General features: G+C 43.8%; 1 protein-coding gene across 1 annotated transcript in view; it reads left to right on the forward strand.

Annotated features, from left to right (window-relative positions):
• The first annotated feature begins 723 nt into the window (after window positions 1-723).
• Window positions 724-15,264, forward strand: part of CREBRF (CREB3 regulatory factor) — a 30,508-nt gene continuing 15,967 nt past the window's right edge. The window contains exons 1-3 of the mRNA XM_024199342.2: window positions 724-808; window positions 11,723-11,912; window positions 13,692-13,817. Coding sequence (XP_024055110.1) covers window positions 11,799-11,912; window positions 13,692-13,817 — 240 coding nt within the window. The 5' untranslated portion in view covers window positions 724-808; window positions 11,723-11,798. The remainder of the gene's footprint in view (window positions 809-11,722; window positions 11,913-13,691; window positions 13,818-15,264) is intronic.

The following is a 15,264-nucleotide window of genomic DNA, read 5'->3' on the forward strand; positions in this document are numbered from 1 at the left end:
GGATGGGGGTCTCAGGGATTCAGCCCTGTGGGGTGCGCCTGCTGGGGCTGGGGGCTTCAGCAGGAGCGAGGCTGAAGCCCCCAACAGGTGCCTCCTGCAGGGCTGGAGCCCTGAGATCTCTATCCCTGCAGGTCTGAAACCCCAAGCCCTTGTAGGTGCCTCCCGCAGGGGAGCCCCAAGCCCCAGCAGATCCCTCCTGTGGGGCTGGAGCCCTGAGACCCCCTTCCCTGCAAGGCTGAAACCCCCAGGCCTGGCAGGCATACTCCAGCTCTTGAACTTCTGAAGATTGATATATGCAGCTCATTTATTTGGGCATAAGCTTTCGTGGATAAAAGTGAGGTTTTTACCTACGAAAGCTTATGCCCAAATAAGTCTGCTAGTCTTTAAGGTGCCACCAGACTCCTTGTTGTTTTTGTAGCTACAGACTAACACGGCTACCCCCGATATATGCAGCTCAGAGCCTCAGGGTCACTAACTTTGGCCACTCTTGGCATAGCCTATATGGGCAGGGGAACCAATCCCCCCACACCCACTGGGCCCCTCCACATACTTACCGCTGTCACATGACAGAGGAATCCGTGCTATGCAGCTTCTGATAGGCCCTGTGCATTGTTCTCTGTGATTGGCCTGCTCTCAGACCCCCCCCTCCCACGTGAGGGGGGCGAGTCACGCGATTTCCGGGAACCCGTCAGGAAGAGACATAAACAAAACAAACCCCAAAGCAGCATGGAGGGTCCGGGCCGGAGCGGGATGGGCGACGCCCCCTATTGAGACATCCCTTTCCCCCGCTGGGTCGGGGGGACGCCAGGTGAGGGACAGGCTGCTGCAGCAGCCTCGGGCAGGGAGGGGCCGTGGGGGTGGCGGTAGCAGCAGCAGCAGCCTCTGGCAGGGCGGAGGCTATAGAGACTGTTGCACTAGTAGCCCATGGCAGGACAAGGGCTGGGGGCAGCGGTGTGGAGGCTGGTGCAGTCCTTGCCGGGGTGGGGGGGCTGCATTTATTGCCCCTTTAACCCAGCAGAGGGGTACAGGGGCTGCAGCCAGAGTAGGTCAGGAGAGTCGCTGATACACACCAGGAAGGACCGGGGTACTGAGGCCAGGGTGAAAAAGGGGTGTGTCTGCCTCCGATTCCCTCTCCTGGTTTTGGAGAGGCGCATGGGATGGGGGAGGTACCACGCTGATAGAGATGTGGAGAGCAGCAGACACTTCCCTGTGCTCCTTCAAGGGGGCGGTTGTTGGTAGTATGATCGGAACCGCCCCGTGCTAGGCAGATGTCTGAGTTTCTCTGCTTCCGAGGTGTCTGACCCGTTGGCACAGTTGATTGTACTGCTGTCGTTTCTTAGGCCTTTGAAATGAATGTCTGCAAGTTACTAGCCGAAGGAGTTGAAAGAGACTGCAAAGGAAAGCAGCAGCATGTGCAGGGGCGTGCACTGAGTTAGTGGCCTGTCGGCTTCCATTGCAACCTACATCTATCAGGCGTCTGTGCCGTGGCACTGGGAGCAGAGCCTGCACTGTACGGTCATGGGGATTAAAGCGCCTTCCCTCCAGGGGCTTTGTGGGTTCTGGTAGTATGGATGAAGGGATTGTTTAGCCCTCAGTATATAAGGGATCAGTGCAAATAGGGGAGACAGGCGACAGCTGGGTGGGAAACGGGTGAGGGAGTCTCCCAACTGAGCCCTGTGACTCTATGTAACTAGTTTGTGGTTGTGGGGCGGGGGATCCGTGGGCTCCTGGAGGAGTCATAGGCTTGTGACAGGCCTGGAAAGTAGCTGGAGGTCCGTCCTTGTTTCCTTCCCTATAGAGGGATTTGTGGGGCGAACTTAGCTGCCTGCGAGCCTCTTGCCCCTGTCTCTCCCCTTCCCCCCCTCATGCCTGGACGCTGTAGTTGGTGAGAGTAGGTTCCATTATCCCTTCCCTCTGAAGCGAAGTAGCCCCCCCCTCCTTTCCTTTGAAAGTGGGGGGGAGCGGCACTGCCTAGCTGAGGAGCCTATGAAAGTGATTTGTTTACATGTTGCCTCACACTAGCTTGAAAGAGCCGCTGGGCGGGTGAGTGGCGGCGGTTCGAGCCAATGGGTGCGAGCTTGGGAGGTTGGTTGGCCAATCAGGTTGGGAAGGGGGTGGGGCGGGCTGTGTCACGGGTTAGGCTGCGCTCGGTGCTGGTTGGTGGGGCGGCCATGTTGGCTGGGAGGTGTGTTAGTGGGTCAGGAGGAGGGGGCGAGGTCCAGGCGCAAGGGGGGACAACGCCTGTGGGGGCTGGGTCGGAGCTGGGGGAGGCAGGCGGGCGGGCTCAGCCAGGGGTGTGCTAGGAAGAGTAGCTCCCTTCCCCTTTGAGGTGGCGGGGAGAGACACAGGTAGGGCTCCGGGACGATGCAGAAAGGGGAGATGCCTGATCCAGGTGATTGGGCTGGAAAGTTGAGCTTCTGCTCTCTGAAGCCAAGGGGGTGTCAGGAGGCACATGCTGGATAAGAAGTAATTTACAAAACTAGTGGAACACCCCCTCTGCTGCTGTGACTACCCCACACATACCCAGACCAGCTCCCCTAGTTACCCTCTGACTCATGGCAGACCTAATTCCTTGCTGTCTCATCACTAATATTGTTTGTTTGTATCAGATAACTGAGGGTAAAACATCTTCATTTATTGTTAAGGAGACAGATTCTCTGTAACTTGGTACTTTAAAGTTATGTTCTCTCTCTTTTCATGCTTAAACCCTCCCTCTTTCCCCCATGAGTCTGTTCACTTCTGGCTTTTTTAAATGAGGAATAATCATACACAGTATTGATGTTCTACAAAAAACGTTTGATCTAAAATTCAGAAAATGTCATAAACTGTTCACTAACTATTCTAGAAAAGTGGAGTTTAATCCAATATTAATCTGAATTACTTCCCTTTTAAAACAAATTAAGGTGTTTATCCAAGCATGAGTTTTCTGATCATCCTTCTTTCCGTTCTTTTCTTATAAATAAGAAAATATTAACATTCCATGAGATCATTCCTATAAGGAGCTTTGTATTGATGGATCCTGGCACAGAGCCTCTTTCAAATCAATGGGTCACCAAATAGGTAAACTTCTGCACCTACAAGGACCCTCCTCTACTTCAATGGGGCTTTCAGCTGGCATCTGCTTGCCAGGGAGCTTTTTGTATGATTAAGGCCTTTTTTTGGTGAACTACTGAACTTCTCCATCCCTTTGAGTTATGAGGCATGCCCTAATCTCATCCCTGTGATTTGACAGTTCCTTAGTACAACTGTGGCGTGTGCATAGGTGAGGCACACTGTATTTTTTTAGAGGATTATTTTCAGTAACTGATCCAATAATTAGTGTTTTAATTTCAGGACCAGAATTCTTCTATCTTTCATTCTGAACTAACCAATTAAAACGTTCCACTTTTTTCAAACTCCAATACAGACTAGATTCTTTATTTTAAGTTTTTAACTGTACATACTGAAATATTAATTTCTGGATTGAAAGCACAGTAGGCCTGTTTTGTTCACAGTGTAAATCAGTGGTAACTCCTTGAAGTCACACTGGTGTAAAACCAGTATAAGTGTGATGAGACTTGACTCATGGTCTTTCAAGCTGTAAGAGAATTGAATTCAAAATAGAGTAATAAAAAGGTGGGCTGACATCTAGGTTGCATGTCAGACACTTGCTTCTGAGCACAGCTGACATACCCTTGTGGTTTTTTTAATTATAACATTTACACTTTTTTTTTTGTTTGGAGTAAGAATAATAAATGTAGATACAGAAGTTTTGGGGGGGACCTGGTGCATGTTCATTGTGGGCAGCCTAAATAAGGGGCGGAAACTGCTAGGTCTGAGATATTTTAGGTGATTGGTGTACTTGGGATTGTCAACTAACCTGGTATGGTTGATGTTGAAGGAAAGTGGATAATGATCACATGGCCTGTAAAACTCATTGCTTGATAGTACAGCTCCTGGAGTGAGAAATGAGTTATAATTCTGAGTACTTTTCAAGTGCTGTACAAACACTAGCTAACTTATAAAGGATTGTCTGTGTTTGATAGAGGCATTATTTAGTGGTCAGAGGAGACCATCTCTGATACATCATACCACTTAACCCTATACCCCAGTTTTCCCAACTGTACAATGAAAAAATTATTTATCTGCATCAGAGAGATTCCTTGAGGATCAAGCATATAATACCCTATGAGAGCATTTATTTGAGGTACAGTAGAACCTCAGAGTTACAAACACCAGAGTTAGGAACTGACCGATCAATCACATACCGCATTTGGAACCGGAAGTATGCAATCAGGCAGCAGAGACCAAAAAAAGCAAATATTGTACAGAACTGTGTTAAACACAAACTACTAAAAATAAAGTGAAAGTTTAAAAAGATTTGACATGGTAAGGAAACTGTTTCTGTGCTTGTTTCGTTTAAATTAAGAGGGTTAAAAACAGCATTTTTCTTCTGCATGGTAAAGTTTCAAAGCTGTATTGTTATTTTTCAGGTGTAGACTTTTGAAAGAACAACCATAACTTTTTGTTCAGAGTTCCAAACTTTTCAGAGTTAGGAACAACCTCCATTCCCAAGGTGTTAGTAACTCTGAGGTTCTACTGCAACACAGAATAACTAATATATTGGAAAACCTGCTTAACAGATTGGTGCTAGGGCAGTGTTTCCCAAACTTGGGATGCCGCTTGTTTAAGGAAAGCCCCTGGCGGGCCGGGCCAGTTTGCTTACCTGCCACATCCGCAGGTCCGGCCGATCGTGGCTCCCACTGGCTGCGGTTCGCCGCTGCAGGCCAATGGGAGCTGCGGGAAGCGGCGGCCAGTACGTCCCTCGGCCCGCGCCGCTTCCCGCAGCTCCTGTTGGCCTGGAGCCGCGATCGGCCAGACCTGCGGACACGGCAGGTAAACAAACCGGCCTGGCCCGCCTGGAGCTTTCTCTAAACAAGAGGCGTCCCAAGTTTGGGAAACACTGTGCTAGGGGATGATTACTTGAATGTATTGCTTTAGGCTTTAAAGTGTAGCCTGTGTCATAACTCATTTTAAGAAAAAATAAACACTTCTGGTTTTGTTCATTTACATTTCCTACAGGTTTTTGGATGGCATGGGCAATTGGATTATATTTTTATCAGTTGTTTGATAATGGATAAATTGACTACACTTGCACACTTCTTGGCTATAAAATATGTGAGTTTGAAGCATTTTGTGTTGAGACGGCAGTTAATATAACTTTTTTTGTTTCCGTAAATATAAAATATAATTCCACGATACGAGGACTTAGAATAAGTTTACATTTCCCTTCACCCAGGGGTTTTCTGAGCATTAAGGATTTCTTCCTTCTTTGCGCCCCTCACATCCTCCTCAAAGACTCTGATCTAACCCTGCACTGGCAGAAGAGTGGAGACGATGACTTCATATTCTACATCTCTATAGCATTGCTTATGCTAGGACACTCCTTCCAAAAGATCAGTTATATAATTGCTTAGTTTTGTTTTCATTTTCTCTCTTCATTGTTCTGTTTCTAACAGTGAATTCCCTTGAAACGTAAGCAGAAGAAACCAGTTTCATAATTATATCTTGTGAAAGTAACTCTTTTCTAGTTTTACAGTACTTTGGTAAAATCAATATACTAATGAATCCCTTTCACAGTTAAAATTGATTCCTAAAAGTATTAAAAGATCTTAAGAATTAATTGAAAGCTGTTAACTTGCCTGAAAATAGTGTAACCTGTAGCACTTGAATACAGATGAAAATACAAAACAGTCCTTCACTGTTGCACTTAACCTGCTGCAGTTTTCCACTTGGTCTGATGAGGTTTTTCTTGAATAACATGTCCTTGCAGCAGGTGTTCAGAGGAAAGTGATGCTGGTAGTATTAGAGTTTAAAGATGAATGTAGTGTAGTGGTTAGAGCAAGAATATGAATCAAGATATCTGGGTACTATCCCCAATTCTTCCACTGACTTGCTGTGACCTGGAGCAAGTCACTTAACTTTCCTGTACTTCAAATTCCCTGTCCTTTTAGAAGAGGAATAATGATGTTTACCTTTTGAGATCCTTGGCCTTACGGTGCTATTGTTTGAAATATGTTGTTATTAGCACCTACAGCAGCAAAACAGTGAGGCAGGCGGGGCTCAATGATTTAAAAATATTATTTAGTCCGATATGTCCATTCAACACCAGCCCCTCTGCCCACCCCAAAATGCACAGAAAAATTAACATTTTATTACAAAAGGGATAGATGGTTGGTGGGTTTTTTAAGAATCTTAAGTGCAATAATATTGTTTAAAGTCTCTTTGAAATATGACATGCAGTGAAAAAGCAGTGATCAGTTGCTGGCATCTGTTAGTCTGCTTATGTAATTTGCAGAAATGAAGCATGCCTGAGTAACCTTTGAGCTATTTGGCTGAAATTCTTGCATAAGGATATGTGTTCAAATAAACTATGAATTTACTCTTTTTAATCTAGTACCATACTCTTCTTGTTTGCTGTAGTAGTTAAAGTTATTAATAGTATGGATCACTGTTTTGTGCAGTTATAGCCCAGTGGATGCCTGCTTGCAGACCAAGCGTTCTGTTTAATACAGTGGTGGCCAACCTGTGGCCCGCGGGCTGCACGTTGCCCATCAGGGTAATCCGCTGGCTGGCCGCCAGACTCTTTTTATTTATATTTGCATGGCCGCCCACTGTTCCCAGTGGCCACGGTTCGCCGTTCCCGGCCAATGGGAGCTGTGGGAAGTGTCGCAGGGATGTGCTGGCTGCCGCTTCCCACAGCTCGCATTGCCCGGGAACGGCAAACTGCAGCCACTGGGAGCTGTGGGTGGCCGTGCAAATGTAAACAAACTGGCGGCCCGCGAGCAGATTATCCTGATGGGCCACAGGTTGCCCACCCTGGTTAATAGTACCACTTACATGTCTTGAAGACCAGTCTGCTTTTGTCAAATAGAAATTTTGTTTTGGGAGAGTAATCTCACTGGGGAGAGGGAGCAGAGCCACTGGAGCTGCTGGTTCCTTCTTCTGAGGGAAAGAGGCAACCTGGAAGCAATATGATCCTAGGGCCTACTACTCTAAGATGAAGAGTGGAAGAATTTGATAGCAGAAAAGTTCAGCAGGGCATCATTTTCTTAAAATGTGGGAGGAGAGCTTGGGAGTAGAGTGTCCTGAGCTGTTGCTTGCTTTTCAGGATGGGAGGAGAAGCCAAAAGGCACAATGGCTCAGGTTGTGCTGCTGCAGTTTTATCAGGATCCTGGTGTTGGAGGAGGTGAGGGAAATGAGCCTCTGGGCAGGTGCAGGTGGATGCATATACAGGTTTGGCAGGGGGAAGTTTCAACATATATTTATAAACTCATAGACATTAAGGCGAGAAGGGACCATCATAATCATCTATTGTTGGAGGAAGACATTCCACCCTTCAAAAAAAGAGATCCATCTTGAGTGGGTTGGGGAGAGAAAGAGGAGTGAGACTTAAAATATAAGGGAAGAGGTATAGAACAGAACTTAATGTAGGGAGACAAATGGGGGTCGTGGGGAAGATATGTTGTCCATAACAGAAAACAAAGTGAAATAAACTCAGGAAGAGGAAAGAAGCTATAACAAAAACACAGGAGACAAATCTAGTTAACTTAAAAAAAAATTATTGTTAATGCTACAGCTAAGTACAGTACACACACCTAGCATATACTGTTGTTCTTCTTAAATTACATGGGCATAATTTTGGGGGATGTGACATCTCTGGCATTCTTCACCTATGCTAATAAGCTTCGTCCTCAGGCTTAATAGGTGTTTGGGGAAACTTTCAAGTTATATTTCTTCATCTTCCAAATCATGTACAAATATTAATATCAATAAAATATTGATTAGTACACATGGGAAGTCATGAAAACATGTTTTCTCCTCCCTTTCTTCTGGTATTAAAAATGGAACTTTGACATATTAATAGCAGCTGAAACACTTCTCATGATAGTGAAAATGTAATTGTTTATGTAATGCACTTTAACTCTGTAACTAAGTGCTTAGCTGCTGTGATAATAGGCACTGTGCAAGTTCTTAACAAAAGATATAGCTATATTTACTATTTTCAAACTGTACAAAATGTGCATCTAACATCACAAACATGAAATAGCAATCTTGCTCATAACTAATTAAAGTACAAAATTCATATTGCAGATTGAGGTGCACTGTATATTGTAAAGCCATTCAGCTAGATTCTCTTGCAGTTGTTTGGAAATTTCTCTTTGGGGTTTCTTTTGAGTGAATTTAATGCTGGTGAAAGGTGATGGATTTACAACCTGGGAGAATAAAATACAACACAGGAAGTGGCAATGCGAGCTCCTCTGCACTACCACATCAATGTAACAACCCTGACATTGGAGGGTCCAGCTTGAAAGTTGTCTCTGTGGTTCATTTAGCATTTCTATTAAGATCACCAGCAAGATAATCAGTTAGAAAACTCCACTGAACAGGGGTTGGTTATAACTTTATAATCACAACCCACATGGAGCATCAGTGATTTAGAAGTGAAAGGGTGTATTACATTACCAATGCCCAGTATCCTCTAATGGTTTATTTAAGGAATTAATGGAACTCTCTTAAAGGGCAAGTGCTCCCATACAACTCTGCAAGTGTACTGATCTTCAGTATTACTTATACTCCTATTCTAGGCCCCCCTTCAGTTCTTCCATTCATTCAAATTTGTATTCAGTATGCTGAATCCTGATCTGCAGCACCCCTGCTAGTCTGGTCTAGTGTGGTCTTAAGCACAGACTGTTTATAATGGATGAACTGTATAGTAGTTTTATGTGGATAAATGGGTCCTTTGAGATCCACAAACTCATTTTCCTTTCCAACCAATTCAGATTTTAAACCCATGTTTCCATAGACATTGTCGATTGGTGCATTACATTATAATCTACCAGCCCCAGAAAATGTTAAGTAAGTTTAATTTTGTTTTATAATAAAGTTTGATTCCAGGGAATTTAGGAATGGAAAAGAATAAAAGGCAGACCTGCTCTATAGTAAATGTGGAGAACACGGTAGACTAAGAATCTCTAACTGCGTCATTAGCTTGTGCCCCTCACTGTTTCTTACCATTTAATTGTCTTGTCCTCAAAACTACCAGTAAATACCAGAGGTTACCCATAGAGTATGAACATTAGCATTTATCTAAGTATGATTGAAGTACCATCTTTGAAGTGTTCTGATGAGATTTTGGACTAAGAACAAAAACTTACAAGATATATGAAAAAGAATGATTATTTGAATACATTCTGCCTAGTCAAGTAAGGGCACGAGACATTTGAGAATATGACACTATGAGTTTATGTTGGAGATCAACAACTACCATACTTAAATTTATGAGAGTTTGATATGTTCCTTAATAACCTTCATAACACTTGCAGACTCTGGAGATTGAGGAGCAGAGAAGCTTTTGGGAAGTGTCAAATCATTACTGAACCCATTGCCATAGGGCTTTGGGCAAAATTCTGCCCCGACTTTATACCTTGTGTATCAAAGGCAGTGGGGTTGTATGGATTGTAAAAAGGCAGAATTTGACCTTGACACGCCATAGACTTGCAGTTTCAGATATTCTGGATGCCAAAAATCATTAAGATGCTGGCATATTAAGTTTATAGAAGATAAAATTGATCCCTTTGAACATACAGAACTGCAAAGAGACTCTGACGTGCAGATTAGTATTGAAAGATGAGATCCATTTCCTCAACCCTGCCTCCCATCCCCCATCCCCCCAGCTACAAATATGAAAAGCCAGGCTCCAAAATGAGTTTCCATACTTTTTTTTAAAATTTAAGTTAAAGTGCAAAGTTTTGCTCCTGCATTAGACTAATGAGAAAATCTATTTTGCGACCTAATGTGAAATTTCACAGCATTGAGCAAGCCTGCTCTGTAGATGTCTCTTCTTTGTGTAGTTTTCAGTGCACTGAGACAGACAAGGGCTGCACACTTGATGCCCTGAGGCAGTCTCCCAGAAAGTTTAAACATCAGTTGTCACAAAAATAAAAAAGGGATTGTTGGAAATATGAGGCTAGAAAGAAAATCTTACTTCAGAAAAGACTGGCTGGTTTTTATTTGACATGTAGGTCCTAAAAGGGGTGGCTTCATTGGAAGCATTTGCATTGTCTTACTGAGGACCTGTCTTGCCTAGTTAAAATTTGGGCTATCTGAAACTTTGTGGGTTTTTATTTTTGTTGTTGTTTATATTTGTGACTCTGCCATTTAAAAACCACTTTATTTTGCTGTGGCATGAGCTTTGTTTGCATTCTGTTTCACTTACCTTAAGATATAAATGACTTTTTAAAAATACTAAATTCAATATACAAAATGTTAGACTATCTCAGTGGGAAGGAATAATTTACCTTCCTGTGTTAGTTCGTCTATAAAAGGATTCTTTTTTTCCTGGCATGTTTACTCTGCTGTCGGAGAACATTACTAGTGCTATTTCTGCATTTAAAAATGACAACTTAAGTAATCTGAGCAAGTGGTTTCACTTTTAGAAGAGATTTGTGTGCAAAATAAAAAAATTACATTAAAAGAAATGGAAATACATTTCAACTGATATTCCTGCACTGTTGTTTCAGGGTTGATAGTTGGGATTTCGGTTTAATACTTATACAACACTGCTGCTGTCTGATTTATCTAGGCAGTGCATATCATTCCTTAAAGAGACTTTCATGTTTTTGGGGGTGTGGGAAGGAAGGCCAATAAATATTTGGCCAAATTCATCCCTGGTGTAACAGCCTTTGTCAGTGGAATTACACCAGGAATGAATATGGCTAGTTAGTTCTGATGTATAAATCAGTTTCTCCTGCACTCACCATCATTTATCTTCTGAGCTTTTTGTCATGTTTGCAGCAAGTACTTCGCCTTTTCATAGCCTTGCTTCCTCATGTGGTTACAAATGCAGGATTGCCTAAATAAGGGCTCCTTTCCAATCATGCATTTGAACTATCCAAGGGACTACAGAAGATACTGAGTCAAGTAAATTACTATTGAATAAATTGGATCAAAACAACCCAGGCCCAGGCAGAAGTCAGTGGAAGAGTAACGAAATTGGAATTGGCCCAAACTTTAAGTTCCAATAGGAAAGTTCCCCTTTTTAATAGTGAGTGTGTCTGCTGCACTTCCCTTCTGCCACTAGATGTTACTGCATGAGAAACTGATTAAATTGTAGCTTGAGGTGGATGGGCTGAACTTGTAAGAGAAGGATGGGGAAAACACTAAAACAGGTATGCCCTCAATATCCACTTTGGAAAAGATGATGATTACATGAGTCTCATTCTAGAATGTATTGACTTTGTGATATTAAATGTATGAAGACTGTTGTTTGTATTGACCTAAAAGTATGCTGGGCACTTTCCAGACATGTGGAAAGACAGTCTCTACCCTGAAGAGCTCGCAATCTAGATAGAGGACATACAAACACAGTGAGGCAAAAGGAAATGGAAAATAGTCTAAACTAGCAGCAAGGTTTGCACAGGTGTTGTTTGTTCCATGCTCTTTCATTTACACCAGGGTGTGGGAGGAGAGGAGAACTAATTCTTGTAGCATGTTCCAGCATGAGGTCTATTCAGTTTTGCGGGGGATTTTTATTTTTTGCTCCCTCAGAAGTGATCATGTTGGGATACTAACTTTTTTTTCTGAAGGAAAAAAAACCCTGTATTTTTCTTCTTTTTGTGGCTCTTAATTTGTAGTACAATAAAGGTTAACTTTTGGTGTTTGGTATGTTCATTTTACACAGAAGTCTACAAAGAGAGAAGAGCTCCATGTGTGTGAACTGAAGTTATTTCAGGGAAAACCTCTATCCCTTTCATTGCATGAGTTATATGCTACCCATTGACACTGAAGTAAAGCTGGAAAGGAATCCAAAAGTGAAGAAAACAAGAAGTTTGGAATTGGATTTGGGGGATCTGGGCTTGGAAATGCCTCAGGTAAGCCTGGTGTGTGTGTTATGGTTGATTTACTTATGTAAAGTATTCCCTCCACACACATACACTGCTGCATTTTTAAAAGTATAGTTAAATTACAGGATTCTTTTGAGCTAACAAGAAACCTTCAGAAGAAGAGTATAAATTATAACAAGTGAGATGCCTTTCCCAATCTGTTTTAAGTTAAAGCCAAGATGCTGGGTAGAGTCAAAACTGTCCCCTTATAGGATTTGGCTTTATTTAATAATAAAGTAATCATCAATGGACAAACAAAACTAAAAGCTCAAGTTTTCTCCTCCGGTTTGACTGCTCTTAGAGTTGTTAACTCTCACGGCTGCTTAACCCATACCCTAGGTACTCTTTCTAGGGAGCCACTTTTACCTCTCTGTCTGTGGACGTATGAGCCACCTGCAGAGTGAGCCAGTCAAACACACTTATCTTCCAGCAAGATCACCACCTACTAGCAAGGTGGGTTTTCAGGCAAACACCACAAATTATGACCTGCTAGTGTCCTAATTCAGAAACTTCTTGTCCAGTTCATTTCAAATTTTATAGAAGAAATTTTGACTTCTACCAGTCTGAGTCCAGTGTGACTTCTTTTGTGGATTTTAGAGGGAAACCAAAAATCAGGCTTATAGCAGTAACTCATTTGCAGCCATAACTGCCATTGCTTCATAGCATTGTTTCAGTTTGTTTGTTTGTTTTGTTTGTTTTTAAACTGGCTGTTGGTTTTGACAGAGCATTACACTGCTCCATTATTGTGCGCACGCACACACACAAATAGGGAGATATAATTGGTCTGGTTCTCTGACAGTCTTGTATCCTGCTGTGACTTATCTGGGAATACTACACTAAATGCTTACCCTTGCTGCAAAAATCAGTATAGAAATTCCATAGAATTTCTGGGCCCTGGTAGTGATATGACTGGTCATGTAGTCTCTGTCATAAAACAGGACTCAGCAAAGTTGTCTTCCTGATGAGGGTAGGTGCCTGGAACAGTCTTTTATTACTGCAATGATTCACATACCAGCCCAACTCTAGGTGAGAGTAATGCAATGCTGCTTCCTCCCTAGCTCCCAGGACTAATGAGTGATGTCTCGTGAGGACGGGGTGGAAACAGTAAAGCAGGAGTAAAAAATAAGGAATAAGGGCAAAAAGCAGGAAGGAGTCTTTTTACTTATTATTTCTGTGGCCAGTAATCCTAACCTAACTGCAAAATGTTTCTACACAAAGTTCCACCTATTCCCCCAGTAGATGTGCAATTGGTTTCTAATGGAACAAATTGGTAAAATCATCAATCTCTACCCAGGATTGAAATAATTGAGGTGTACTTAAAGCTTCCAGGACTAGAATAGTAAGGGTGCTGCAAAGCAAGATTAAGGCCCAACGATGAAGCAGTGGATGAAAAACTTAGATAGTGCCCATTCACAAGAGTATTGACTAGAGCCAGGGGTATTAGTCTGTCACTTCTACAAGCACTAAAATATCACTAAGCTCACCAAACAACTGAGAATTTCAAATCAACAACAAAAAGGAATAAATGAGCAACTATCTAGCAGCTACATGATGGATACAAATTTTAGTGTCTCATGTGGGTAAAAGCATTGGATATCGTTAACTGGCTGTTTGCTTATTTGTTCATCTAAAAGTCTTCCAAATGCAAGTATAGAACAAGTTCAAAGTTGAGGTATATGGGGTGTAGGAGTGCGCATATAATATAATAGGTATATATTTATATAACTTTTGTAGCTTGCTTAACAAAATCAAACAATTTTGTTGTAGCCCAGTGTGAGCGGAATGGACCCTCCTTTTGGGGATGCCTTTCAGTGCCACACATTTTCAGAACAGACGCTGACGAGCACAGATCTCTTGGCAAATAGTTCAGATCCAGACTTCATGTATGAACTAGTAAGTTACTTTGTTTTTTCCCTTTGGGTAGCATCTTCCTTTCCCATGTAAATGAGGGGATGGTCTATAGGGAGCTGATCAGTGAAGGTCTGCTGTCTGATTATTCACTACTACTTATTACTGACGTAGCCCCCAACCACCAGGCCACCAACTGGGATGTTTCACTTACAGGAAGCTGTTAAAACTAACCATCAGCAGAGGCTTTGGTATGTCTTATGTTCAGGAGCCTCAGATTGAGCAGATAGGTGTATGGCTGCTGGGATGTTGTTTGCAGACATAAGTCCCAAGCAATATAGTCTTCTCTAGTAAAGACATTACATTCCCCCAAGGTGAGGATGAGACACATGAACAGAACAAAATGTAAACTAAGCTTATGTTGGAAATAACTAATTTTTCCTATACCAGACATGCATGGACTAGGAAAAAAGATTGCTCATATTCATTATTTGATTGATCTGGCTAGAACAAGGTTCTTCAGGGTTGGGATATCTGGCATTGGTAATGGCTGGTATGTGGAGCCCTTCTTTTCTTGGTCACTTGTATAAATCTGACCCAGGTGAGTAGGGAACTAAAGTAATTTCCATCTGATGGCTCTTTTATATATGAAATGAATTGTTGGTCTTAGTCCAGTTCCCAGTGGCCAGGTGTGCACACAATACAAAAACCCATAACACAATTGGCCGGTACCCTTGCTGGCAGTCTCAGCAGAGAAGCCCAGAATTGATGGAGCATGGAAACTATGCTCCTACCTTTCCCCTAAAAAGATACTTTAGCTCAGGGGTGGGCAAACTTTTTGGGCCGAGGGTCACATCTGGGTGGGGAAATTGTATGCAGGGCCGGGGCAGAGGGTTGGGGTGCGGGAGGAAGTGCAGGGTGTGGGAGGGGGTGCAGGAAGGGGCTCAGGGCAAGGGATTGGGGCAGAGGAGGGGTGCGGAGTGTATGAGGGGGCTCAGGGAAGGGGGTTGGGGTGCAGGAGGGGTGCGGACTGCGGGACGGGGCTCAGGGCAGGGGTGCGGACTGCGGGAGGGGGCTCAGGGCAGGGGTTGCGGTGCACAGGGGGTACAGGGTGCAGCAGGGAGCTCAGGGCAGGGGGTTGGGGTGCAAGAGGGGTGTGGGGTGTATGAGGGAGCTCAGGGCAGGGAGTTGGGGTGCGAGGTGCAGGTAGGGCACTTAGGGCAGGGAGTTGGGGGGCAGGGTGCAGGGGGAGAGGGGGGGTGGAGGGCTCTGTGTGCGCTGCCCTTGCCGTACCTCCAGGTACCTCCCTCAAAGCTCCCATTGGCCACGGTTCCCCATTCCCGGCCAATGGGAGCTGTGGGGGGTGGTGCCTGGAGGCAAGGCCAACGCACGCGGAGCTCTCTGTCCCCCCCACCTGGGAGCCGCTTCTGAGAGTGGCGCCGGGCCTGTGGTGCCATGGGGGGCAATACCGTGGGCCGAATCCAAAGCCCTG

This window comes from Terrapene carolina, unplaced genomic scaffold (assembly GCF_002925995.2).
Source record: "Terrapene carolina triunguis isolate 2854851 unplaced genomic scaffold, T_m_triunguis-2.0 Scaffold629, whole genome shotgun sequence".
NCBI lineage: Eukaryota > Metazoa > Chordata > Testudines > Emydidae > Terrapene > Terrapene triunguis.